This window comes from Dipodomys spectabilis, unplaced genomic scaffold (assembly GCF_019054845.1).
Source record: "Dipodomys spectabilis isolate Male_0828 unplaced genomic scaffold, ASM1905484v1 ptg000023l, whole genome shotgun sequence".
Lineage (NCBI taxonomy): Eukaryota > Metazoa > Chordata > Mammalia > Rodentia > Heteromyidae > Dipodomys > Dipodomys spectabilis.
The window spans coordinates 4,057,113-4,085,000 of record NW_024870700.1 but is presented as its reverse complement, the minus strand read 5'-3'; the positions used below and the strand labels follow the sequence as shown (position 1 = coordinate 4,085,000).

The 27,888-nt window shown below is 47.8% G+C and overlaps 1 protein-coding gene across 1 annotated transcript in view; it reads right to left on the bottom strand.

Moving 5' to 3' along the window:
- Positions 1–27,888, bottom strand: part of Kirrel3 (kirre like nephrin family adhesion molecule 3) — a 562,024-nt gene that overhangs the window by 66,576 nt on the left and 467,560 nt on the right. The window contains exons 3-4 of the mRNA XM_042674972.1: positions 19,085–19,234; positions 11,245–11,394 (exon numbers count right to left, since the gene is read on the bottom strand). Coding sequence (XP_042530906.1) covers positions 11,245–11,394; positions 19,085–19,234 — 300 coding nt within the window. The remainder of the gene's footprint in view (positions 1–11,244; positions 11,395–19,084; positions 19,235–27,888) is intronic.

Here is a 27,888-nt window from a genome sequence, read left to right as displayed (position 1 = left end):
GCATCCCCCCCCTGTGGGGTCAGCCCACCAGTCCCACTCTGTGTCAGAACTGAGATCACTACTACCTATGTCTCACCTCTGGAATACATTGGCTTCTCTCTGGAACACATGGAGGCCTCTCAGCCTGTGCTTGAATATTCTCAGAGACAGAGAGCTTACTACTTTGTCATGCTCTATTATTTATAATCGTTGAGATAAAAAAAAATGTTCTTGGGGCTGGAAATGTGGATCCAGGGATAGAATGCTTGCTTAGCAACTAGGACATCTCGAGTTCAATTCCCACCAAAAAGAAAGAAGGAAAGAGAAACAAAGAAGGAAGGGAAAAAAGAAGGAAAAATGGGGAAGGAATTAAAAGAAAAGTAGCAAAAAGCCAGGCTGGAGGCATGGCTCAATTGATGAGTGATGGTAAGCAATCAAGCCAAGCAAGTGAGAGCTTTGATTGGGAACTCTGGTATAGAAAAAAAAGAAAAAGAAAAAAAAAGGTCTTCCCTGGTCTTACTTCTGTTTTCTAGAGCACCAAATAATAAGCCTATTTTCCTTCAAGTATTTGAGAGGAACCCTTACCACCTAAGTTGTTTCTGTGGCAAGCTGAGCTTCTTTCTCTTTTTCTTGTGTGCTAGTCCTAGGGCTTGATCTCAGGGCCTGAGTGCTGTCCTTGAGTTTTTCTGCTCCAGGCTAGCCCTCTACCACTTGAGCCATAGCTTCACTTCTGGTTCTTTTGGTGGTCAATCGGAGATAAGAGTCTCATGGTCTTTTCTGCCCTGGTAGGTTTCAAACTGCCATCCTCAGATCTTAGCCTCTAGAGTAGCTAGGATTACAGGCATGAACCACCAGTGCCTGGCCCTACTTCTTTTAACTGTGCACAGAAGTATGTATCTCACACCTTCCAAGTGCCAAGTTCTCTGGCAGACATTGGAGGCTGCACGGTCCATGATTCTGATTGATCACAGGTGGCCTGGGCCAAGGACTAGGCCTGATGCTACAATGTTCTGACTCCTTAAGTCTCTGCTGAGTCCACTTTGTCTGCTCTCAAGGCCTGAATTAAATCATGACTGAATAGTCCACTGGCAATCCTAAGGCTAGAGCACATTGAGATAGTATATGGGTCTACTAGAGTTCTGCACTGCCTGTGATGTAAATAGGAGTGTGTATGTATGTGTGTGTGGGGGGGTATGTTCGTGTGAGCATGTGTGTGTGCGTATGGTTGAGTATAAATGTGTTCCTATGTGTGTATACATATGCCTATGTACATGTGTTGGAGTAGAGCAGCAAATTATTATTACTATTTTTGGTGCCAATTCTGGAGCTTGAACTCAGGGCCTGGGTGGGTGCTGTCCCTGAGCTTTGTTGCTTGAGGATTGTGCGCCACCACTTTATACCACAGCTCCATTTTCAATGTTTGTTTGGAAGTTTGTCAGAGATATGAATGAGTCTCTTGGACTTTTGTGTCTGGGCTGGCTTTGAACCACAGTCCTCAGATCTCAGCCTCCTGAGTAGCTAAGATTACAGGCGTGAGCCACCAGTGCTTGGCTCACAGTAGTAAATTCTTGGTTGTGTCTCCTATCTGTAGAGCGTGTGTGGATATCACCTGGTATGGGATGGTGGGGAGGATGGCTTCAGGGGCTACAATGACCATACCCCACCCAGATGCTTCCAGCTGGCCATGCAACCCAGTCTCATCATGGTGCTGCAGTGACACAGCCGTGGCCACGCCCCTTCTGAAGCAGCAGGACCTCTTTTCTTTGCAGGACATTGACCATTGTCAGGTCCCGGCTCCTGGCTGTTGGGCACTGCACTCTGGGCTTTCTATCAAAGCATGGGGCTGGGTGCATGTGTGGGTCTCCCTTGGGCCTCTGCCCATTCTCCAGAGCCTCTCTCTCCTTGGCCTTGGCCACTGAGAGTCAGCTGTGGGCTATATGACTCCACTTCTCACATTGCTGTACCCTCCTTCGCCCCATGGCTGCCTCGTGGGAATGGAGGCTTCCACTTAGTGGCATTTTCCTTTCTCATTTCATGCTGTATGGAGATTCATTGCCAGTTTTAAATCCATAATTTGCCATGAAAGCCTTGTCTGGGGCCCAGGCTGAGGTCAGAGCACAGAAGTCGGGAGCTATTTTTAGCTCTTCGAAGGCTCTCTGCCCAGTTTGTCTCTCTGGACCCAATCAGGGCTGGCTTCAGGTGGAGGCCTGGATCTGACCACAGGACACAGGGGTGCAGGAGAGGACATCTCTTCCCTAGGTGACTGCAGGGCCTGATTTCCCTTGCCTGTTATGACTCTTCCTCTGCTTTCCATTTGTCATCAGGAGGGATAGATGGGAGAAGTGTGGCTCGTGCCGATAATACCATGCTCCAACTACTCCATTCTTTTCTGGGCCTGACAAGGGGCAAGAATCGATACTTTGGTCAAGTCTGCAGGAATGTGTTCACTTTCCAGCAGTGACTGATTCTCTTGACTGAGCGTTCTTGTGTCTTTCTATCACGGGGAGGTTGATTAGGCCATGCTCTGCATTGTGTGTGTGTGTGTGTGTGTGTGTGCATGTGCACCAGTGCATTTGTCCAATGCTCAAGAATCTGCACGTTCAAGAATATGATCAATGAATACCTAGGGAGCATGTAAATGGCCAATGGCCAGCTGGGTTTCCATAGGAGGATCCCAGCAGGACACCAGACAGAAGTGGGCTTCTAGAGACCCATAGGATGCTGGAAGCCAGCCCCAGAGGGGAGGGCAGGTGAGGGATTCCTCTGAGCAGCTGATCCCCAGTGAGTGGAGGAAAATGGTTTGTATTGTATTGGATTTCCTGGGCAGTCTTGGAACTTCAGGTTGAGCACTGTAGGCAGGCACCTGAGGATGAAGGTCCTGCCTTTTGCAAATATCCGTGGTGTGAATGTGTGCTCTGCTTGTCCAGGAGCTGAGCCTGCCCAGCATCTCACAGGGCCGTGCTTGGTTTATCCTCGATTTTAGGAGCCAAGGAAGAGGGTCTCAGGGAACAATGCCCTGCATGCTCAGACCCCTAACCATCAGCAGCACTGAGCTCATCACAGAACAAACTCTATAGTGGATCTCGATTTCATCTTTCCAGGGAGAAAGCAGAATCTGCAAGGTGAGACATCATTCTCCTGTGCGTCACAGTAGGATGGTGACAAGACCCAGGACAGCAATGTATGCTGTCTGGCTCTTGGACAAAGGCTCTTTGTCCTTTGGCCCTGGAGAATTGACCTCACTCTAGGTATAGTGCTGCCAATTTTTAGGATGTCAAGGTTGCCCAGAAGTCATCTAGTGATGGGATGGGGATGTTGAAGTGGACAAAAATAGGGTCACTGGGGTTGGAAGCTGGAAACAGGGCATGAAGACTGTGCAGCAGATCCCTGTGTGCCCCTAAGAACCTCCTTGCTTTTTTCTATCCTGGTGGTGGAATCCAAAGGAGCTGGAGGGGTTGGCCCTGGGGCAGACATTGGGGATGTCACTTCTAGTTTTAAATGGAGAGTGAGTCTTTGGACAAGCAGTGAAAAGTCTTCTAGGTCACTTGGGAACTGACCAGTCTGCTCTAGCCACCCAGGATGGTCCTGGGTGGGCTAGGGTAGGGGATACGTATCCATGACATCGGTCTTCCTCTTCCTGATGAGCGGCCCACCTGACCCTGTGTCAATCACAAGGGCCCTCCAACCCTTTAGCACCAATGGGGGTCCTTTCCTTTCCATGGGGGGGCTCTCATCTCAATGAGGATGATATGGTGGGGAGAAGGGTGGGAAGAGGAAGGCATGGAGGGTTCTTGCTTGGGGGTGATTTGTAGATTAACAGGGAGGGAACACTATGGGGTCAAGGTGATGACCAGAGAGAGGGTCCAGAGTAACTCCGTCCTGGAGGTCAGTTCACCTCCATCTAGCAGCTATGAAGGCCTCCAGGGAGGCTCTCGATCTCCCCTGGGCCCCATCCACTATGGTGGGCAGCTACTCCATAATGTGGACCTCTGAGATCAGTCTTCCTTGGCTGCCTCCGGAGTTCTGGTTTTTAAGAGGGACACGGACAGTCAGTTTCAGGCAACTCCATGCTTCTCAGCAGTCATCTTGCTATCCAGGTAAGCACAGAGCTAAAGTAGGAAGCGAAGGGGTGTGTAGTGGTGAAAGGGAGAGGGAAGAAGGGACTCCTGGGGTGGTCTGGGCCACCAGGAAGGGTGGAATGGCAGGGAGGGAGAGGAAAGAGCTGGCAGCAGGGTGGGTGTGGGGAGCGGGTTTCATAATAGCACATGGAACTTGGAGAGATAAGGATATTTCCTCCTCCTTCTCCCCACCATCTGTCTGCCTTGTTTGCTGCCCCTATTTGGGGGTGACCACAGGGTAATGAATGTGGCAGGAAGCAAGCATACAGCACAAATGAGATAGAGCACCTAAGTCCAGGCCAGGGCCCAGGCAAAACATGCTTAATAAGGAGATAAGGAAATCAATTCTGCTTGTCTTCGGAGCTGTGCATGGGGGCAGCTGGGGGGGGGGGGGAGGGAGGGAGACTGCAGGAGAAGCGGGGTGGTTCTACCTTCCTCTGCTCAGAAAAGCTTTAGGATCCAGTCTAAGGCCCTGGAAGGAGACTCACTTGCTGGTGTTTCTTGATCTGTCACAATAATAGCAACAGTAAAAATAGTTAATAGAATAATCACAGGGTGCTTCCATGTTTTGCTGCACATCACACACACATCTGAAACATGCGTTGCATATATGGTTTCCTTAAATACTGTCTATAGCCCCCATGAAAACAGTGTGATTCTTTCTCCCATTTTGCACCCAAAGAAAGCAGCACCAAGGACCTAATTAACTTGGCTATGGTCACACTGTTGGTAAAATGACACTGACAGGTTTCAGAGGTAACTGATCAGGCATCTAGAGTCTGAGCCCTAAATCATACAGCTGTCATCATGCAGCTGTTTTTCCTCCAAACATAGCCCAACCCAACCCAACAGCACATGCAATGCAGCGCCACACAATGCAACACAATGCCGTTCAACACACTCTGTGCATCTGGACTTACTATCTGCCAGGGACAAACCCTGCCTAATTTGCTCTCCCCTCTACCCTCCATGCACCCAATGGTACTCGCTACCATTCACTAAGACCCACTAGGTGCTCCTGGGCTACGCAGGAAAGATGCTGCTCCAAACAGACCCAGTGGGAGAAACAGACATGAGAGCAGTTGCTTTCAATAGAGCGTGTAGAGGGTTGTGATATAGGTGCCTGCAGAAAGCAATAGGAACATGGGGAGAGGGTCAGTCAGGGGAAGAACAGGGGAAGGACATTCAGGCAGGAACATAGGAAGAGGCAGCCCAGAGGTACGGTGAGTGATGGGAGCTGATTAGATCTGGAATAGGGATGTAGTGGGGCCAGAGCTGGAGAGAGAGCAAATGGCAGGTCTTAGTGTATGGAGGAGCTTGTGAGCTATGGTAGGGAGACTGGGTTGTTGTGTAAAACACTGCTCGGCTATCTCCCACTGATTTGCTTTTTCCTGCCCTGGTGGCTGGCAGTAGCTCTCTAGCAATCAGAATGTCTGGAAGAGCTAGAAGCTCAGCTGTCCGCCCTCTGCTAGAGGTAGCCAAGGTATTCGCCATTTCTCTTTGGAGTCTGCTACCCAGACGGTTTGGGGATGGAGGACTGGCAGCTGCTAAGTCCAACCTATGGACTTTGGAGAACAAGCTAAGGACCTCAGCTGTTTGTCCCCTTCAGTATCTCAGTCTTGACAGCCTGGTACAAGACACTCTCTTTATTTGAATTGACTTAGTCTTCATCTTCAATAATTCATGTGGAGTTGGGAAGCTATCTTTATTCCTAGCAAGATAGCAGAGTTAATATTAGAAAGGGGCCAGGAGGAAGAGGGAAATGGGGAGGAATGGGAAAATGCCCCTTTAATACTTAATCTGACATCAGCTACTCTTCCCCTCTTGCAAACATGACCCCTCCCTCCCATATCCAGCTAGTATATATTTTAAATTCTCAAAGCATTTATTACCATCAGACATCCCGTGAAAACTGGTCACTGGTGGCTCATGCCTATAATTCTAGTTACTCATGAAGCTGAGATCTGAGGATCGTGGTTCAAAGCCAGCCCAGGCAGGAAAGTCTGTGAGACTCTTATCTCTAATTACCCATTAGAAAACTGATGCTGTGGCTCAGAGTGGTAGAACACTAGCTTTTAGTGAAAAAGCTCAGGGACTGTGTCCAGCTCCTGAGTGAAAGCCCCATAACTGACAAAAATAAAAAAAAAAGAAATGAGATTCTATGGCATGATTTACTTGTTTAATCTGTCATTTGTTGGCTGTCTCTCTCCTTGGTAGGACCCAACTGCCACTAAGGCAGAGAGAGCCTTTTGTTTACTGGTGAATCTCGAGTAGGTGGATGAGTGCTCCATCTATGCTATGTGTGCTGAAAATATTTGTTGATCAAATCCTTGGCACTGATTTCCTTCCTGCCCAGGGAATCCCAATTCCTTGAGTTCTGGGTCTTCAGGCAAGTTGTGAAGGTGACATACGATGGGATCCTACAGTTCTGACTTTGGGAAAATATGCATGCACTGTGCACTTGTGTGTGTGTGTGTGTGTGTGTGTGTGTGTGTGTGTGTGTGTGTGTGTGTAGAGCTTTAAAATGCATGGTTCTTTATTGTTTGTAGAGTGTATATGTGTGTGCGCGTTTGATGTTCACAGTGCTATTTGGTTGATCTCTTTACTAAACTCATTCATTCATTCATTTTCATTAAAAAAATAAGCTGGATGCCAGTGGCTCATGTCTGCAATTCTAGCTACTCGGGAGGCTGAGATCTGAGGATTATGGTTTGATGCCAGCCTGGGCAGGAAAACTCCATGAGACTCTTATCTCCAACTAACCAACAAAAAGCTAGAAATAGAGCTGTGGTTCAAGTGGTAGAGTGATATCCCTGAGCAAAAAAAGCCAAGGGGCAACACCTAGGCCCTGAGTTCAAGCCCTAGTATTGGCATGTGTATGCGCACCTGCGTGCACACACTGCCACACACACACAGAATAAACAAATATATTGGATACCTGCTCTGGACTAAGTGTGGTTTAAGGAGTTGGACCAAAGAAGTCGCATTTCATCTCTAATGCCATTGCCCCAAGTCATAGTGAGTGGCAAGAGGGTGTTCTCCTTCTCAGCCCAGAGCTCTTCTTACCACACCACAGCTCTGTACATGTGCTAGAAGGTCAAAATGGCCAGCTAAACTGAACCTCTGCAGAAAGGGCTAGAGACACAGAGAATCTGGATACCAAGGGCGACCTGGAGGTTAAGGTCCAGAGCCAAGTCCAGAATCCCAGGACAGGTTGGACTTTGAGAGGTCCCCTCTCCTAGCAGAAGGTGGGATGTTGTCCAAGCCATTCTGATCAGTTACCTGCTAAGCCTCAGGCACCATACGAATCTCAGCTCTGGTGGGGGCTGGCCCAATTTCCTAAAATAGTTGATGCAAGCAAGTTGGACTCCTGACTCTGGAAATAAAGCCTTTTGGGAACTGGACCATTCTTAGCCATCAACTCCTTTTTTTAAAGCATCACCTTTCATTTTATAGGTGAAGAAACTGGAACCCAGAGAGGTTGAGTCATGAGATCATGATCACACAGCTGGGCTAGAGGGAGGGCCGCTATTGCCTCTGAGTCTGTGGCTCTTTTCAGGACGTCAAGCCTCCTGAGTTGTACTGTGAGTTGAAAGCCTTGCCTGGCTCCCTGGCCAAGCTGAGTCTGGATCTGGACAGCTGGTTGGGGTATGGAGAAAACACAGCAGCCATGAGCCCAGACGGCGGCTCCCCAGTTTTCTCTAGTGCCATTCCTCCAGCCATCTTTCCCTCATTTTCCAGCTCCTCCCTCTTGTCCCCTCAGGGTTATACACGCTCAGCTTAAAGTTGTTCCTTGCCTGATTGCATCTGAGAGCTGAAAACACAACGCTAATTAATGTGTCTGTGACTCTGGGTTTGGCTGCGGGCGGGTCCCACACCCTCCCCAGAGCTGGCCAGGCTCTGAGAACCGGCCCTCTGGCTTCTCTCGGCCTGCTGCCGGCAGATGCATATTTTAACAACGCACATCTGTTGGCTATATAATCTCTCGTATTTGCCCTCCTCACTTGGTGCTTTGATGGAAGACCCCCCGAGGCCTCCCTCTGTTCCAGCCAAAGTGTTTGCTTTGCAATTTCGTCGGAATACCATCTGATTCTGCTCTCACATCTTCTGCAGGTTCTAATCAGGCTCTTACTTTATTTAATTAAAAATCTATCTCAAGCAAATACAGACTAAATTAGGAAGCTCTCTCATTCCTGGGAAGGCAGCCCCCCTCAGGGAAGAGGCTGGGATATTTTCCAGGGCTGGGATGTCACAGCAAAGCAGATGGGGTCTTGGTTGGGATGGAAGGCAGCTGGGCTAGGATGCATATGACCACCTCCCTCCCTTCTGCTAAACAGCCATTCTGTCCGGCCACTCACCCCAGACCAGGGCTCCCTTTTCAGCCTCACACCTTGGAGAAACTTTGCCAAGAAGAACCCTGCAGGACCCATGGGAAAGGGGGATCTGTGGGACTGAACAGGACCTGGAGTGGGCACGTAGTGGGGCTTATAGGAATGGCTGAGGATGGAGGCCTAGGGAGTCCCCAAGGACTTAGGACTGCAAAGCCTGGGTAGCTTCTTTTTGCTCTGGTTCAGTGTGCTTAGACAAGTTTGATAGACAAGATGCCTGAAATCCTAGCTACTCAAGAGGCTGAGCTTTGAGGACCACTGTTTGAAGCCAGCCTGGGCAGACAAGTCTGTGAGATTCTTATCTCCAATAAACTACTAAAAAAAAAAAGGGTGTGGCTCAAGTGGTAGAGTCTAGCCTTGAGTATGAAGAGGCTTATGGACAGTGCCCGGGCTCTGAGTTCAAGCCCCAGGACTGGCAAAAAAAAAAAAAAAAAGAGTTACACTGAGGGGATGCTGCTGGGATCTATAAAGGCACCCCTTGTTCAGCTGATCTCCAGACTCTCCCCACAAACCCAGCTCTGTTCCCAGAAGTAATGCCAGGCCAGGCCCCTGTGGAAAGGGAAGGAGGAACAAATGCCTTCTAGACGTGATCCAGGATCCCAAAGCTCTGCTCAGAGAAGCCTGGCTCCTAACTAGCTGGACAGATGACATTCTGCTGGCATTTGGGACCAGGAGACTACGCAAAGACGCATTGGCTTGGAGCTGGAAAATGTAGAGGTGTTTTTAAATGTTAATTAAGCTGTGTGACCTCCTGCAATTGCCTTTGCCTCTCTGAGTCTCTCCATGTGCTTATCTGTAAGTCATTTGGACTTTGAATACATGGGGCTTTGTTGTCTGACTGAGATAGCATGGGGAGACGGGCTGAGTGGCCAGGTTTAGCTGTGAGCTGACACGCCTTAAGGACAAGATGAGTCGGCATAGGTTTTAACTTCTGCATCCAGTCAGGAGAGTGGACAATGCTGCGATTTCCCTTTTCCCAGCATCCTCTGCTCCTCTTTAGAAAGTATCTTTGAAAGATGATTATCCTACAATTTTGCTTAGCAAATGTACTCTTGAAGTTTGTAATCTCCAAATCAGGGAGAGAGAGAGAGAGAGAGAGAGACAGACAGAGAGAGACAGAGAGACAGAGAGAGAGACAGACAGAGAGAGACAGAGAGACAGAGAGAGAGACAGACAGAGAGAGACAGAGAGACAGAGAGAGAGGCTCTGGAGGCTAAGATTTGAAGATCATGGTTCAAAGCCAGCTGGAACAGGAACGTCTATTAAGCTCTTATCTCCACGTAAGTAACCACCCCAAAGCAGAAGTAGAGCTGTGGCTGAAAGTGAGAGTGCTAACCTTGAGTGTAAAGCTCAGGGACAGTGTCCAAGGTCCTGAATTCAAGAACCATGACCAAACAAAACAAACAAAAAAGAAAGAAAGAGAATGAAAAAAAGAAAGAAAGAAGAAAAGGAAACAAAAATTTCTAAGCCCCCAGCCTTCTCTCTCTCTCTCTCTCTCTCTCTCTCTCTCTCTCTCTCTACCTCACTTAGAATTCCTGTCTCATTTGGGGTGTGTGTGGAGGGGGGGGCTGTTGATCCCTTTTACAATGGATGCACCTCTTAAGGCCCGCCTCCAGCTCAGTCATTCAGCCTATTTACCCCATGGGGCAGTTCATTTCCCATCTCTCTCCTCGTAGGCCAGACTTGCGGGGTGGAGGTTGGTGACGTTGGCCTTGTTCTCCTCCCTGTCTCAGCCTAACTCCGAGCTGGTAAGTGGTCCTCTGGGGCCTGTCTACTGCGTGCTTAGAATCATCTGTCCCGTGTGTTTGGCTGTGTAGATCTGAAGATAACCTGACATGCTCTTAAATATTTCATCTCCGAGCAGCCGTGCCTCTCATCTGCCAGGACCCGAGGCAGCACCCCAGCTGCTGACCCTGTCTTCACAGCTCCGTAGCAGCTGCCCAGCCTGGGTAGCTGGGCTTCTCTCTCCTGCCTGTCCCCGTTCAAGCCACACAGGCTTGGCGGAGATACACCCAGAAGGGTCTGGGGAAGGGGTGTAAGGAGTTCTGGCTCAGCCTAGGCCAGGTCCTCTGCTTCTTTGAGCCTCAGTTTCTCACTTAGGGTAGCAATCTCTGACCCTCACAAGTGGGCCAGCAGCAGCTGAGGTGAGTGAGCAGCAGAGCTTTGAGGGTTTGCTTCAAGCTGCTTAGCAAATGTGAGCTATCATATCATTACTCTAGTGTAAGGCCTGCTTCTCTGCTCTGTGTCCCTGATTCTCTAGAACAGCTGGACAGAGATCCTCCAGAACACCATCACATCAGAGAAGGGAGACGACCAGGACTGAGATCTACAACAGAACCAGGAATGTGAGGGGCCACCAAGCAAGCCCATTCCGTCCCCAGGCCTGAGGCGGGCCTGAGACCATGGACCTCTTCAGGAGAGCTGTCCAGGGGACATGTGGGGTGAAAAGCAAGGGGAAGATTGGAAGAAGAACCTTACATGGACCCCAGAACCAGGATTGCCAGGAGCCATGGGGGTGAGGCAGGAGGAGCCAGAGTTGCTGCTATTTCCTATGGACACAAGTCAAGCTCCAGGCTGACTCTGAAGTGGAACAGGAGAGGAGGGCTCAGGAAGAAGGGGTGCACAGATCATGCCACACACCCTCTCTGTACCTGGCCCTCTTCACATTGTAGAGTATCCAGAAGCCTGCATTAGCCTTCCTGCCCATCCAGAAAGAGCCTCCTGGAGCATCTATGTCCCTGTGTGCACGTGGCTCTTACCCAGGACAGTGAGGCGTGCAGGGCGGGACCGGATGGCGGCCTGGATGGCCTGGCACTCGTACACAGCATCGTCCTGCAGCTCTGCCCTCAGGATCTTCAGGTGATGCTCTCCCGACAGGTGGTTTCCCACCACTAGGTACTGTGGGTAGCCTGTGGAGGAAGACAGCAGGCGGGTGAGAAGATCTTTGTCAGCTTATTTCCCAGTGGCAATTCGTGGGTGCCACAGACCCTGGAGAGAATGGTTCCTAAAAGCTGCACTCTGCAAAAGCAAAGCACACTCAAGAAAACACACAGAGTGATCCACAGCAGATGTGGGCAGAGCATCTGGTCTCCTCTTTCCCCTTTTTGCCCGGAAAGTCTTTTCCAAGAAGAGATGGAGGGAGAATTGACACCGGACCTGTACCTAGCACACCAGATGATCTTTATCTGCATAGTAAGCCAGCCTTGGTCCTTAGAGTGATTTCTTCCCTAACTTGTAGCGCTCTCTCCACTGACAGCCTGGAGTCCCTGCTTGCTCTCTGGATTTTGGTTTCATGTTGTTTTGCTTGTTGATTTCGGTTGTACTAGCGTACTTGGCAGGTCTTCTGTCATTCTGAGCTATAAGCCCAGTGGATTGTTTTGGGGAGGGTACTGGGGCTTGAACTCAAGGCCTGGGCACTCTACTTCTGGAATTTCTTGGTGGTTAATTGGAGATCAGAGTGTCTCAGATTTGTCTGCCCAGTCTAGCTTTGAACCTTGATCCTCAGATCTCAGCCTCCTGAGTAGTAGGTTTGTAGTTAGGATTGCTTGATCCCAGCATTTTTTGCTTTACTTAATTTTTCAGCGAGCGTCTTGTATTTTTGCCCAAGGGTGGATGAAGTTGGACTGTTATCCTCCTACTTAGCTCTCCTGCAAAGCTAGGACTACAGGAGTATACCATCATGCCTGCCTTATTGGTTGGGTATATATTACTTTTTACCTAGGCTGGACTTAGATCATGATCCTCCTGGATTCTACCTCCTGAGTGGCTGGAGTTACAGGCATGAGCTGCCACTCTTTCCCTCTTTACTTGAGTCTCAAAAAGCTCCTATGTTTCTGCATATGAATAAATAAAGCATGGATTTTCCCTGGTGGTCTGTCATCTATTGTGAGTTTATTTCAGACTAAAATGGTGACATTTTCAGAGGGAAGAGGGAACATTTAAGTTTCTCTCTACACTAGGGCAGAGGTAGAAAGATGTAGATGGCAACAGGCACAGAAGTGGGAGGTGTGCTCAGGGTAGGAAGCACAATAGCAAGACTTTCCCAGGGTGGAGGGTGTGTGTGTGTGTGTGTGTGTGTGTGTGTGTGCATGCATGCGCGTGCATGCATATGTGTATGTGTGTGCATGGGTGTGTGTGTGTGTACATGCATGCAGATTTATTGGTTTGGTAGGAGAATCAGAGAGGCAAGTATTAGATAAGAAAGGCTAGAGGGGCTGAGAAGGTGGCTCAGTGGTAGAGTGCTTGCCTTGCATACATGAGGCCCTGGGTTCGATTCCTCAGCACCACATAAGCAGAAAAAGCTGGAAGTGGCGCTCTGGCTCAAGTGGTAGAGCGCTAGACTGGAGTTGAAGAGCTGAGGGACAGCACCCAGGCCCAGAGTTCAGGTCCCATGACTGGCAAAGAAAAAAAAAAAAGAAAGAAAGAAAGGCTAGAAAAGAGTTGAAAATGGTAAGTAGGGGCAGACCTAATTGGCTCATTGCCCTGGGAAGTGGTTTGCTTAGTACTATGGTCTACTAATGCACATCTAATACATAATCCTCATAAATGGGGAAAGAAAGAGACAGAGAGACATAGAGAAAGAGAGAGACAGAGACAGAGACAGAGAGACAGAAACACACAGAGAGACATAGGTGCATGAGAAAACAGAACAGTAAGGGAGAGAAGGAAGGAAAGCACAAAATGCTTGGAAAAAAGATCAAAAGCAATTTTTGGTGAAAAGTTTTGTCTCAGGATGGATAGGAAGTAGAAATCCAGGCCCGGCTGACCGGTGTCTAGGGACTCCTGGACACCTTAAACCATTGCAGTCCCTTTCTAGTCATTCTGTTTTCCCATCTCCCAAACCCCAGGGCCTGATTAACCACTTAGGAGACTCTCATGATACTTAGGAATTTGGGGCCCCTTATACCACTGGCAATGAATAATAGATAAATAAAAGTTTGAGGTTGATAAATCATTAATCAGCTTTCCGCTGCCCTGTGGAGTAGAATATAAATGCCGACTTAAGTCATGGCTGGCCAGGCGGGGCTGTTTCTCTCTCTCGCCTGGATCTTGGGCTCTAAATCTCCTTAGTTTATCCAGGCAAGATACATTTTCCATTGTTCCATTACCCCAACCATCTCTTCACCATGGGATTTACAGATAGACTCCCACATTTCCTCCCTGCCCTGGTTGCTCTCTCCTCTGCTTCCACTTGCATCTGGTAGCCCCCAAATGGCTCTATTTTCTAGACTCCTGTCAGGACAAGGGACAGTTCTCAGAAAGAGGCCTAGGAGGAGGGGAGTGGACACATTCGGTCTCCCAAAGAGGAGACAAGGGCTTAAGCAAGTCAGAAACAGAGACAGACCCAAACAGAAGCCAACAAAGAGACCTTTCAGCCACTCTCTTCAAAGATTTCCCAGTCCCTTGTTGTAGGTCTGATGTGTAGCATTCATGGGCAGTATTCCCAGCAGGAATACTCCTGGAATTTTCTTAACTATTTGGATTGTTAAAGAAGGACCTGCACCATCACAGAGGGTAACAAGGTCCCTCACACTGGATGAAAGATTGGACCAGGTGGGCTCTAAGACCATTTCATTTGCATAAGCCTAGGGCCCAGAGATAAGACAGGTAAGTAGCTGCCATCCTCTATCAGACATCCCAGCATGCACTGCGGGCTTCCCAGGCAGTGGAGCCCTTCCTGACTCTAACATTGTCCTCACCATGCTATCACAGAGCCAGCCATGCCCTCCATAGTTGAGCCAGAAAAGCACACAAGATCAGCTTTCTCTGCATCCCCCCACCCACCCCGGGGAATTTCCTGCCTTGTTACCCATCCTTCTGCCCGCTAGTGGTAAAGGAAAGGCACCCAGGTGAGTGAGGCTGGAGGAGCTGGTCCAGGCAAGGGGCTAGGGTGGGATTCCTGTGCAATCTTCCCCTTGCTGCTGCCTTGAAGGCAGCTGGCTCACTGCCTGGGCCCCTCCAGCCCAGCCTCTGGATCCCGCTGTCCTGTGATTAGTCTCTGATCTCCTGCAGGCATCTTGGCTGGAGCTGGTGTTTTTGTTGTCTTGCAAGCTATCAGCAGCAGGATTTCTCTCTCATGAGTTGCCGAAAACATCAGTGATGGGTTTGTTTGTATTTGCCTAATTAGGTGTCGAGCTGCGATGCTATCCCAAGGATTGGCAGCATCTTTGCAAAACATATTCAGAGGCAATAGATTCTGAGGAACTTTTAGCTCCTTCTACAGAATCCCTACTTTCTATTGGCAAAGGTGGTAAAACTATGGAGAGTCTGGGTGCTCAGCTACACTGCCTAGGTTAGTTGTATTTCCTCAGTCTGTTGTCTTGGGCTGTCTTGGATGAGGTACCTTAATTTCTTTGTGACTTGGTTTCCTTATCAGTATAATGGAGAAGGACAATGCTAGAGTCCTCTATAGGCAAAGATTCAATAGGGTAATCTATGAAAAATACCTGGCTCATGATGACTAATGTATAAATGCTACTTTAAATAAAACATAGTGAGGTTCCATCTTTGGAATCAACAGCGGACAGGGTAGGTGATCCTTTGGGGTTAGCCGAAAGGATTCTGTGTATTGGGGTTGGTTATATCATTGAATTAATTTCTTCATCAACTGTGACTTGGTTTACCTGCCCCCCCCCCCCAAGTAGACCATTGTAAATTTATGAGATAAAATCTGAGAAGCACTTTAACTTCTTAGGGAAAAATTCTGTGTTCTTAGCCATATGAGAGAATGTGTTTATAAATCACTTAACATAAAAAAAGTGTTTCTGGCCTTGTGTTTATAAATCACTGTTTTCAATGTTTCTGGCCTTGGATAGAGAACATTAGGTCTACATTGAGGGTATCATTCTCAGTGGACCGAATGGGGTGACACGGTACAAATGGAAGCCAGTTGCAGATGGCAGAGGCCCTCAGTTTCCCTGCAGGAAAATGACCATGGCATTAAGTGCTCTACAGGTGAACAGAATTCTTTCTCTTCCTTGTGAGGAAAGTGAGCAGTATTTATTGAGCCTTTGAGAACCTATCATCACGGTCAGACTGATGTTTTGGAACAATTGAGGTAACGTGGAGTATTTCTCAGGAGCTTGAGCTATTTGTTCTTCTTGGTACCTTCTTTCTGTAACCAGATCAAGTTGGAAGAAAGTTGATCTCCAGTCGTTCAAGTCTGTTGTTCTTTAGCGGGCTCTGATCTGAGATCTCAGAAAACCACTTATGGCCAGGTGCTGGTGGCTCATGCCTACAATCCTAGCTACTCAGATGGCAGAGATCTGAGGATTGCGGTTTGAAGCTAGCTGGGGCAGGAAAGTCTGTGAGACTCTTATCTCCAATTAACCACCACCAGAAAACTGGAAGTGGAGCTGTGGGTCATAGTGATAGAGTGCTAGCTTTGAGTAGAAGAGCTCAGGGAGAGCATCCAGGTCCCAGGTTCAGGGAGCTTCCCCTCATTGTGATGACCATTTATGAACCATTCCTTATGACCTACAACCTCCTCTCGGCCGCCTTGGACCTAACAAGACTCCTGTTTATGACCTAACATTAAAAGCCATCCTCCACGACCACACACAGCCTTCCTATGAAGCAGCAGTGCAGGGCTAGGCTCAGTGCCATCCCGAATACGAGCAATTCTCGTTTGGAAAGGTCATATCCTTCTCTGGTTTCTACAGGGTGAGGGAGTTCAGAGCCTCAGAAATTGGCTGGTTCCCATAATACTTAAGCTTTATGGCAGCACAGTATATTTTGGAGATATTATTGTGTATTTTATCCATGCTCAGCCCAGCTGCAGCATTCAAACCCAGTGACTGCTATTGACCATTGCTATAATGTTTCAATATACATTTTTTGGGGGCAAGATATAACTCACATTTTAAAATATTAATTTCCCAGTCATAGGTTCCTGCGTGTACTTCGATTTTTTTTTATTTCCCTGCAGCTTTACACCAGGAACGAGGCAAAAGCACTTCTCAGCTGAATACATATTTCTCACTGTGCCTCCGCCCTCCGCCATTCCCAAAACTCAGGGAGAACCATACCCAGATCTGTCCTTCTGAACTTTACTGCGTGTGTCAACCCTAGCAAGTAGCCACGGCCCTACCTGTCCCAGGGCTGAGTAATAATGGCCAATGGGTGAGTGACCAGGAAGATGGCTCCATTCCTTTTTTTCCCAGGGAAGAGTGTACATTGGAAAGGTGCTTAGCTGAGCTTGTGGTGGCCATGAATAGGACTTAACCAAAGACACAACATGGGAACTGACTAAGGAAGTCACATGGCCACCATTGGCAGCCGTGGGGACCCTCCCCCAGGGTAGACACTGCGTGGCTGCATGTGTTTGGAATTTATTATGAATCCTTCCTGTCCTTTCTCTTTTCTGTTCTTTGTTTCTCTTCTTTCATTGTTTTCTCTCTTCTTTCTTTTTACTCTTTCCTTCCTTCCTTTAGTCTTCCTTCCTTCCTTCTTTTCTTCTTTCTTTCTTTCTTTCTTCCTTCCTTCCTTCCTTCCTTCTTTCCTTCCTTTCTTTCTTTCCTTCCTTTCTTCCTTCTCTTTCTCTCTCCTTTCTCTTTTCTCTCTCCTTTTTCTCCCTCCCTCCCTCCCTCATTTCCTCCTTCTCTCTTTCCCTTCCTCCCTCCCTCCTTCCTTCCCTCCCTCCCTCCCTCCCTCCTTTCCTTCCTTCCTTCCTTCCTTCCTTCTTTCCTTCCTTCCTTCCTTCTTTTTCTCTCTCCTTCTTTTTTTTGGGTCTGGTCGTGGGGCCTGAACTCTGGGCCTGGGTGCTGCCCCTCAGCTCTTCAGCTCAAGGCTAGCACTCTACCACTTGAGCCACAGTGCCACTTCTGGCTTTTTTTTTCTGCTTATGTGGTGCTGAGGAATCGAACCCAGGGCCTCATGCATGCCAGGTAAGCTCTCTACCACTGAGCCACCTTCCCAGCCCTTTCCTTTCTCTCTTTTCTCTCTCCTCCCTCCCTCCCTCTTGTCCGTCCTTCCTTCCTTCCTTCCTTCCTTCCTTCCTTCCTTCCTTCCTTCCTTCCTTCCTTCCTTCCTTCCTTCCTTCCTTCTTTCCTTCCTTCCTTCCGTCTTTCTTCCTTTCCTTCTTTATACTTGGGCTTGAACTCAGTACTCTTATACTGTCCCTTGGCTTTTTTTTTTTTTTTTTTGCATACTTTTGGTGCTCTATTCCAGCTCCACAGCTTTCACTTTCAGTCTTTTTTTTTTTTGGTGGTGGTGGTTAATTGGGGATGAGTCTCATGGACATTCCTGCTGGGGTGGTTTTGAACTGGGATCCTCAGATCTTAACCTCTTTAGAGCTAGGATTTCAGGTGCAAGCCACCTGATTATAGGTGCAAAGCCCGGCTTTGTCTTTTCTTAGAAGTTACCACTAAGGCTAAACAGGACTTTTTAAAAATATGTTTTTTATTGTAAAAATACTGTACAAAGGAGTTACAATTACATGAACAAGGTAATGAGTACATTTCCTATTAAGCATTGTTACCTCCTCCTTCGTTTTTCCCTACCATCCCTTCCCTCCCACCTCCACAGCTACACTCCCCCTCCTCCTCCCGACCTCCTCCCCACCTAAATTGTAAAGTTCATTTTTCAACATAGTGTCTTGTACATCTCATTGTTACAATGGGTCAACCTGTATACCTATTTAAGCATTTTGTTTTTTCCCTTCCCCTCCCCAAGTTAGAGAAGTGTATATACAAGATGCAGGACACCGACATCAAATACAGTGAAAATGGGTTATACCATTGGGAGGAACATATGAAGAAACAAAACAGTCACATGGTACATTATAAATACATTAGGAACAATAGCAAAAAGAAAAAAACACTTGTGTCCCTATCTTGGGGTTCATTTCTCTTAACATCATCTTATCTGGTCATAGGTACATAGCTTTTGACTTTTTCTCCTTGTCTCAGACATATACTAGTAATTGCAAATAAGGGAAACCATAGGAACTATGTTTCTTTGGGCCTGGCTTACTTCACTTAATATAATTTTTTCCAAGTTTTTCCATTTCCTAACAAATGGGGCAATGCCATTCTTTCTGATGAAGGCATAGAAATCCATTATCTATCTATCTATCTATCTATCTATCTATCTATCTATCTATCTATCTATCTATCTATCTATATCTATATATATCTATATATCACATTTTCTTGATCCATTCATTTACCGAGGGGCATCTGGGTTCTAACCAGGATTTTTAAAATACAGCTTTCATTGACTTGATTCTCTTGTTGGATGGGATGATGGATCACACCTTGATAAAAGGTGATGTATTTGGGGCCCAGAAATAGGAACACTTGATTTGCAGAAATCAGACTTGAAGTCAATCATGTCTGATACTGGCTCTCCACAGAACACTGGACTCATCACCAGAATGAAGGGTCTTTTGTAGTTCACTGACTTCTGAGGCCCCCTCACTCCTAGAGATTCTAGATTCAGGATTGGTCTAGCTTGATTACCCATGGAATTGCAATGAGGATGGGAGGTTTGACCCCTCAATGTCTGCAGAGATGGGCCAGGGTGTTCTCTGTGGGGGTAGATGGGTGGAAGAGGCAGTGGCAGGTACTGGACCATTCTGGGGAGTCTGGAAGTACTCACTGGAGAGATCGCGGCCTACTCCCAGAGCCAAACCATCTTTGATCCACAGAACGAAGCCATCGTATTCTGGAATGGCGCACAGCAGTGTCACTGGCTGTCCAGATACCACCACCTGGTCCTGGGGCTGCTGGCTGAAGGAGTAGACTTGGCCTAGGAAAGGGAGAAGCACAATAGTCTGTTAGTGCAGGCAGCTGTACCTGAAGAGCTTTCCTCAAGTTCTGGAACCAGAGCTGGCCCTGGGGTATGGACTTCCTCCAGAGTTTCTTGCTGGCCCTCCGACTATCCGGTATCTCTTGCTTTTGTGGATTGATCCCTTCCCCTTCCTCCTCTATTCAACCTCTCTACTAATCAGTCTTTACTCCACCAAGGGGCCAGCCATGCTCCTAGGTTCCACAGGCCACGCCCAGCCACCTTTGGACCTTGAGAGCTTGTTTGGAGGTTCTAGCAGGGGAGCGCAGCTACTCGTATACCCTTGACCGAAGACCGGTCCTCCTCTATCGGGGATGGTCGTCCTCTTTGACCGAGCGCGCAGCTTCGGGAGGGACGCACATGGAGTGGTGAGGGAGGAAGGGGCCACCCGTCTAGCCAGCCAGATCAGCCGAATCAACCCTGGCCATCAATGGGGTGACAGATGTCGCAGCCAGATCGCCCTCACATCCTGCCCAGCCACCTTTGGAACAGGCCACTCTCTTCTTACCATGGGACATTTTCTTAACTCCTCTTGCTTTCAAAGTCATGCGATTTTAGTAAATCCTGAGAGTACAAAGGATCAGGAGTGGTAAGCGCTGGTGATTGTGTTTCACTGTATCCTCTCCCTATCCTGTCCCCTTTTTTTTCTTTGAAAAACCTCTTGTTTCCATTTCCTGGAGTTCATTTTGATAAATACTACTTTATATGATCAGAGGCGCATAAGTATTATGCCTTTCTGTTCTTCTCCTCCTTTGGTCTCACTGTGTGTGAATGCCTAGAGTCCCGTATAATTTATCATGTCCCCGTGTATTTTAGAACTAGCTTCTGCAAATGAGAGAAAACATGCACTGTTTGTCTCTCTGAGCTTGGCATACTTTACTTAACATGATTTGTTCTAGGTCCTTCCATTTCCCTGCAAATGACATAATGTTATTCTTTCTAATGGCTGTGTAAAAGTCCATTATAGGTACCACATTTTTTTTTTTTTGATCCACTCATCTATTGTAGGGCATCTGGGTTGTTCCCATAGCTTGGCTATTGTGAATAGTGCAGCAACGAACATGAATGTGCAAGTGTCTTTATGGTAGAGGTCCATGAGTGGTATGGCTGAGTTGTAGGGAAGAGCTATGTTTAGTTTTTTAAGGACTACTCCGGACTACTGTCCAGAGTGGTTGTACTCTTTTCCTTCATCACTATCCTCTCCTTCTCTGCAGCAGGCCCTGCTCAGCCTCCCTGAAGCCTATGTGTCCCATCCACAATTCTGAATAAGGTAACACAACGATCTCCACGACCAGTTCATGTTCTATTACACAAACATGCCATGTGTACAAGGCACCAAGTTCTTCTCTAACATTCTCAAGAGAAGATTAGCTCATTAATATTTATTTTATTCTTAAAACAACCTAAAAATAGTAGGCACTATTTTTTTTTTTTTTTAGTTCCCATTTTCCAGAAGAGGAAGCAAAGCACAGGTTGGTGAGGAGATGTAACTGGGGTGAGCTGGCTCATCACTCTCCGTTCCTGGGTGCTTACTGTGCCTGCAGGAGCCATGAAAACAGCACCCACAGGGAGCATCATCAGATTTCAGCAGGGGGTAGGAAGTGAGGGCTTAGTTCACTGAACTTCCCAGTGAGCTGTCTGTGGTGGGGTGAGGGATGGGAATCTAATTCTTCTTGGCTCTGAAGACAAATTCTCCCATGCTGGGCTGCAGTGACCTAAGTCTGTCCTGGAGGCAGGCATTGAAGAAGGGAGATGGTGTGATCCTGTTCCTGGGAGGGACACATTTGAATGGACAATGGCATAGGGGGTCATCAGTGCATTACACGACCTCCTTTTCCCTGTAGTCTATCTACTTATGTTTCAGGGCATGCACCGCCCTCATTTTAAAGGACAAAAACCCCACGAACAGGGGCTGGGAAGGTGGCTCAGTGGTAGAGCACTTGCTTTGCGTGCTCGAGGCCCTGGGTTCGATTCCTCAGCATCACATAAGAAAAAAAAAAAGCCGGAAGTGGTGCTGTGGCTCAAGTGGTAGAGCACTAGCCTTGAGCTGAAGAGCTGAGGGACAGCACCCAGGCTCAGAGTTCAGGCCCCACGACCGGACCCCCCCCCAAAAAACAAAACAAAACAAAACCCATGATCAGAGAGACATAGTGACCTGCTCAAGGTCACACAGTTAAAGAATGGTGGAACCTGGCTTGTCCTGTTGGTATTCTTAGTCCTTGCTCTTGTTTAACCCTGCAGATGTGGACATACGAAGAAGGGAAATGGAGCCAGCTGCTGCCATGGCTTCTCCCCTCCAAGCCAGCACCACTGAGATCTGAGACACTGGTTGCTGTCTTTCTAGGGAGCACAAAGTCCAGGCCTGGACTGCACGTGGACTCCAGCTCTCAGCAGCAGGTGGGGTCGGGAAGATGAGGGAAGCTGGGTTTGCAGTGGAGAGTGAGGTACAACCCCAGGGCAGGAAACAACCCTGCACAGGTGTCAACGCAGAAGGCAGGTGGCTGGTTTGCAGCCTGGAGAGGGTCTGGCTGCATCTCTGAAGAGGCTCGTTAAAAACCAAATTGGCCTTGGCTTGTGGAAATGATACTTTTTTATTCTGATTTGAGCTTTACAAATTAGTTTTCATAGGACATTTTAATCAGCTATCTATAGTGGAATTTTTTCCTCTCTCTTCAAGTTTTCTGTTGTAATTGGACTATTTTTGGCAGCAAAACAAGAGAGAAAAGAAGGGAAGAGATGCGTGAGGAGAAAAGGAAGAGGGGTGAAGGGAGGAGGGCAGGAGAGAAGTAGAGAGTGGTGAGAAAAGGAAGAGAGTGACAGACAGGAGGAAGGAGAAGGGGAAGAGGAAGAGGAGAGGAGGAGGAAGAAGAGGAAGAGAGGATAAGATGAGAGGAGGAAGAAGAAAGGGAGGGGAGGAGGAAGGAGAGAGGTAATAGTAGCAGTAATAGTGGTAGAGGGGAAGAGGGGGAAGAGGAAGAGAAGGAAGGAAAAATAGTAGGAGGAGAGGGAGAAGAGGGAGGGAGGTAGGGAGAGAGGATTCCTTCTGTAAGCCCTTTCTCTCTGCCTTAATGGTGATTTCACAGCTCATTCTTTTATCTGGAAATCTTTCTTGCAAGAAGGACAGTGTCAAGGCAGCTGCAGTAGCCACCAAGATTGTGCTATCAGAGAATTATCAAGTTGTCAGCTGGGAGCTGAAGGGGCTGTAATGAGAAGGCTCTCAATGAAGTGGTGCCTGAGTCCTTTGAAATGTCCTTTATTAGGGGTGTGTGTGTGTGTGTGTGTGTGTGTGTGTGTGTGTGTGTGTGTGCGCGTGTGTGTGTGTATAGTAACTTCTATTTGCTCTGCTTCCATCCTGTTTTCCTTCGGTATAAGGAGCAGAGGTATTAGTAAGAACCCTTGGGAACCTGGGGACAGGAGACAGGGGGGTAAGGGCCAGTTCTTGGTGGTCACTATAGAAACCAGGCCCTGGAGGACAGTCATGGGTGTGAGGACAGATGAGTGGAAAGAGCCATGAAGGTGAGCTCTGTGCCTAACCACAGTGCCACTTTGGAAAGTTTCTTAGAACCAAGAGTTGGGATCAGGCACTAGATACCTCTGAATAACACCTGCAGCCTGTCTTACCCATGATCTCTTTATGAGACCTATCATTTGACCCTTTCCCCCACTCTGTCTTCCCTCTCCCAGTGGCCATCTGCTGGCTGCTCGCTAGTGTTTTGCCTCTGTGACAAAATACCTCATGTAAACAACTTAAAGCAGAAGCAGGAGATATTGTAGCTCATGACTTCAGAAGGTTCAAGTCCACTATGGCTTGGCCCCTTATGCTTGTGTAGGACTTCAGGGTGGACAAGAAACAGAGAGAGAGAATGTCTGTGCAAGTCAACTACTTCCCTCTTCATTCCATTTCAGGCCCCAGACTAAGGCACGAGGCCACCCATATTTTAGGATATATCTTCCCCTTTAGTTAATCATCTCTGGCAATACCATCAACATATCCAGATTTATGCTTATTATTATCTCTTTTTTTTTCTAGTCCTGGGGCTTGAACTCTGGGCTGGGGCACTGTCCCCAAACTCCTTTTGAATAAGGCTAGCACTCTGCTATTTAAGCCATAACTCCACTTCTGGCTTTTTCTTTAACTGGAGATAAGAGTTTCACAGACTACCTGCCTGGGCTGGTTTTGAACTACGATCTTCAGATCTCAGCCTCCTGAGTAGCTAGGATTACAGGCATGAACCACCAGCACTTGGCTGCTTTATGAATCTCATAGATGTTTCCTTCTCAATCCAGTCAAGTTCACAATCAAGGTGAACTATCTTACTCAACTTCTCCAAACCTTTAGTGAGCATCTACTCATGTTCATAAAAAATGAGGAACCAGAATGTATCTCCTTGTGGGAAGAGGCCATGGCTGTCTTTTCTACCTACATCCCCAGAGCCTGGACCAGTGTGTGAGCATCAGATGTGCCTCTGTTAAATGCTCCTGGGTGGTACTTACGGCTCCACCTACTCAGGTTTGTCTCCTGAGATCTCTGGTCCCTGCAGGAAAATTGCTTTTTCATTGTAAACTACTGACCAGGCAGATATTGTGCTGAGCACACCTCACAGAGGGAAAAAAGTGAGAAATACAAGGGGAAGGCTAGAGTCTCAAGGTATCATGCTTGACAGGAGAAAAAAAATCACTGTGTTACTCATCTGAGACCTAATGGATGCTCCATCTGGGTCTTTGAATGTACACATCTCACCTGCAATGCATTCTGGACGTTACTCCCCATATTTTCCAGATGAACTGAATGTTATAGTTTGGATCTTAAATACCCCCCAAAAGCCCACTTGTTAAAGGCTTAGGCTTTTTTTTTTTTGTCAGTTGTGGGGCTTGAGCTCAGGGCCTGGGTGCTATCCTTGAGCCTCTTTGTGTTGAAAGCTAGCTCTACCACTTGAGCCATAGCACCACTTCAGGTATTTGAGTAGTTGACTGGAGATAAGAGACTCATGGGGACTTTAGTGGCCTGGCTAGCTTCAATCCATGATCCTTAGATCTCAGCCACTGAGTAGCTAGGATTACAGGCGTGAGCCACTGGTGAAGCCTAGTCTTTAAGATGGTTCTACTGAGAAACAGTAGAAACTCTAAGAGGTGGGGCTTAATTGGAGGTTTTCAGGTCATTGAGTCATTGCCTCTGCCCCAGCAGCAGGTCGAAGGAGGTGACGATTACCTTTAGCCCTCCTGAACAGAAAGTCAGGGTCGCCTGGAATGCTTGCTCGTGATGCTAAGGAGCCCAACTATGCAAATTCACGTGTGGGTCAGAGGAGTTATCTGAATCCTGTTTACTTCTGACTTAGTGCTCAGGATATTTGATGCATTACTGAGTCTTCCTGGAAGGTTACTGGACTATGAGGGGTCAAATGATAGGTATCATGGAGAGGCCATAGAAAGCTATTCTGTGGATTAAGAAAGGCCCTGCTTCATGAATGGGAGTTGGAATGGCAGAGCTTCCCTGGAGAAGGAGGGGGCCATGATAGGGGGATGTGAAGGAAAAAGATCATTCTGGAAGAGGAAGATCTACAAGCAAAAGAATGAGTGATGCCCTCAGCTGTGTGCCAGCAGGACCTGACAGACGATCACCTGCCAGGATCAGAGTAGCAGACAGGACAAGGCCCACAGGGGCAATCTGGCTGAGAAAGAACTCCACAGCTATCATTAGCAGCATAGTGGAGCAAATTCTCATCTTATCTACACAATGGGGACCAGATATCTGTGCCCAGTGGAGGCCCAGGTGTAAGATCCTGCTATGTCAAGCGTCTATAAAGGACTTCTCGTCCTCCTCATCCTTCTTGTCCATGAGTCTCTTCTGAGCCTGGAATTGCTTTTGAGATTTTATCTGTTTGTATTTGGAGCCACCAGGGTTTGAACTCAAGGCCTTGCACTGGTTAAGCAGGTGCTCTACTGTTGAGACACGTCTCCAGCCCTGAGACTGTTAAATCAGGGAGCAGAGCAGCCCATGTCATGCGGGCTCCTGGAGCTGAGAACAGTTTTGCAAACCTGAACTCACAGCCATCAGAAACTTGCTTCTCCTCCTCAGCTGGGCATGTGAGAGATCTGAGCTCTCCTATCTTTGCTGTGGCAGCCGGGCCCAGCCCATTTCAGATGCCTGCTGTGCCAGGTCAGCTGTGCAGAAAGAACTCAAATGTCACTGTCTGCTTTGCTATTAGTGACCAATTGAGGAAGGCTTAAGAATACTCATACTCCGGATAGTTATCGCTAGCTTTCTTCCAGCCCGGAGTGCGCAGCAAATTGCCTCTTATGAGATTAAGGAAAGCTGCCCCTGTCCTGAGAAGCAGCAAACAGGAGGAAGAGAAAGACAAGGAGCCAGCTCAGTGGCCTCCAGTGACAAAGGAACAGTGCCAGGTGGGGCAGGAAGGGACATAGGAGGGTGTCCCAGGTCCTATCTTGAAGCCCAAATGTTGGCTTCTGTTGTTTACCTACTGGTCAGCACAGGGCCAAGAAATCCCCAGAATGCCATGTCATGACCTACTAGGGTTGGGGGGGTTGCCAGGGGTTGGGGGGAAGGGTATGCAGGAAAAGGGATTGTGGGAATGCACTAGCCTCCTGATTGACATCCAACTAACCAATCAGATTTTATAGGGGGAGGGCTGAAAGGGTGCTAGAAGTTGTGCCAACCCTAAGAAGGCCCTGGTGACCTCAGGCAGGGACAGGAGCCACCTCTGTGGTCTCCAAGACCTTGCTGGTTTGAGGGCAGAGGATAGGCTGCTAGGCTGTCTGCTGACAAGAGGCTTAGAGCCTGGAGGAAGCAGATAGATGCCCCTGGAGCTGGACTAAAGCGCTCTACATTGTTGGCTCTAGCGCCAACAGTGAGGCAAGATAAAGTCTCTAGGAAGGATTCACAGCGGGGCTGGCTTCTGCAATGGCTTGAGGACATAAGCAAGACAGGGACAGGAAGGGGGTGCTCCCCAGAATGGGGAACAGACTAAGCAAGGCGTGGAAGTCAGAGTCTGTATAGGAACTAAACGCATTCAACCTATGTGGGCTAGACTTGCTAGCTAGTTTTTACCATTACAGATGTGTGTTCCTAGGAAAGCTGCTTAATCCCTCCGAGTCTCATTTTAGCAAACAACGTTGGTAAGGCTGCTAGTGAGACGGCAATAGAACTTTTGATGCAGGGTGTACAGAGCCCTTTTTTGCCCCCCATGACAGCTGTCACTATGGACCTAATGCGATTGGCACAGAATGTATGGATAAAGATGTAAGCCATCGAGAAGGACAGGAGGATTTCCCATGGATCCTCTATGGGAAGAAGTCTGCATTTCGTGAGAAGCCATCAAAGGCTTTGGACCCAGATGCTCAGACCTGAGTTTGAGAAGGATCACAGTGATGGCGGTAAGGAGGATAGACAGATGGAGGAGACTAATCCAAAGATAGGAAGACCGATCAGGAAGATTTTCACTGTCCTAAGCACTAGACTAAAGCTGCATCAGTGCAAAGAAGAAAATAGGTTTAGATGCTGTTCCGAGGTAGGACTGACAGAAATTGATGGGGGCTGAGGACCATAAAAGCAGTCGCCATGGAGAATGATGGTATTATTCACTGTCTCAGGAGGACAGTTAGGCTGGGACAAGGCAGTAAGTCTTGAGGTAAGTGTGTTGCTGGAGAAGGGCCTAGAGTCATCTGGGGGAAGATTTCCTACAAATAATTTTGTCCTTGGGTCTGGAGCATGGGAGAAGCATGAATGACTCACATTTACTGAGTGCTTACTCTGAGCCAGGCAAGAGAAGAGGTGTTCTTATCTGTCCTGTTATTGTATGTTGACCTGGGAATTCTTCATGGTTGGAAAGTGACTCTCCAAGAGAGACAAGATTAATTTGGGCTGGGAGTGTCAGGAGCAGCGGCCTGGAATTGGACATCCAACTCTTATCAAGGTTTATACCATCTTTGAATATTCCTTGTCCTATGTTGTTTGAGATTAGAAATGATGGGATATCCTTCTTCTTCTTCTTCTTCTTCTTCTTCTTCTTCTTCTTCTTCTTCTTCTTCTTCTTCTTCTTCTTCTTCTTCTTCTTCTTCTTCTTCCTCCTCCTCCTCCTCCTCCTCCTCCTCCTCCTCCTCCTCCTCCTCCTCCTCCTCCTCCTCCTCCTCCTCCTCCTCCTCCTCTTCCTCCTCCTCCTCCTCCTCCTCCTCCTCCTTCTCCTCTTTCTTCTTCTTCTTCTTCCTCTCCTCCTCCTCTTCTTCCTCCTCCTCCTCCTCCTCTTCCTTTTCCTCCTTCTTCATTGGATGTTGAACCCAAGGATGCTTGCTATTCATGTATTTTACCATTTGAGTCCTACCTCCATCTCTGGTTTTTTTTTTTTTTTAAATAAGTTGTAGGCCTTGAACTCTAGGCCTGGGCACTATCCTTGGGCTCTTCAGCTCAAGGTTAGTGCTCTACCACTTGAGCCACAGCACCACTTCCAGTTTTCTGGTGGTTAATTGGAATAAGAGTCTCATAGACTTTCCTACTTGGGCTGGCTTTGAACTGCAATCCTCAGATCTCAGCCTCCTGAGTAGGTAGGATTACAGGCATGAGCCACTGGTACCTGGCTGTCTTAATTTTTGAGATAAGATCT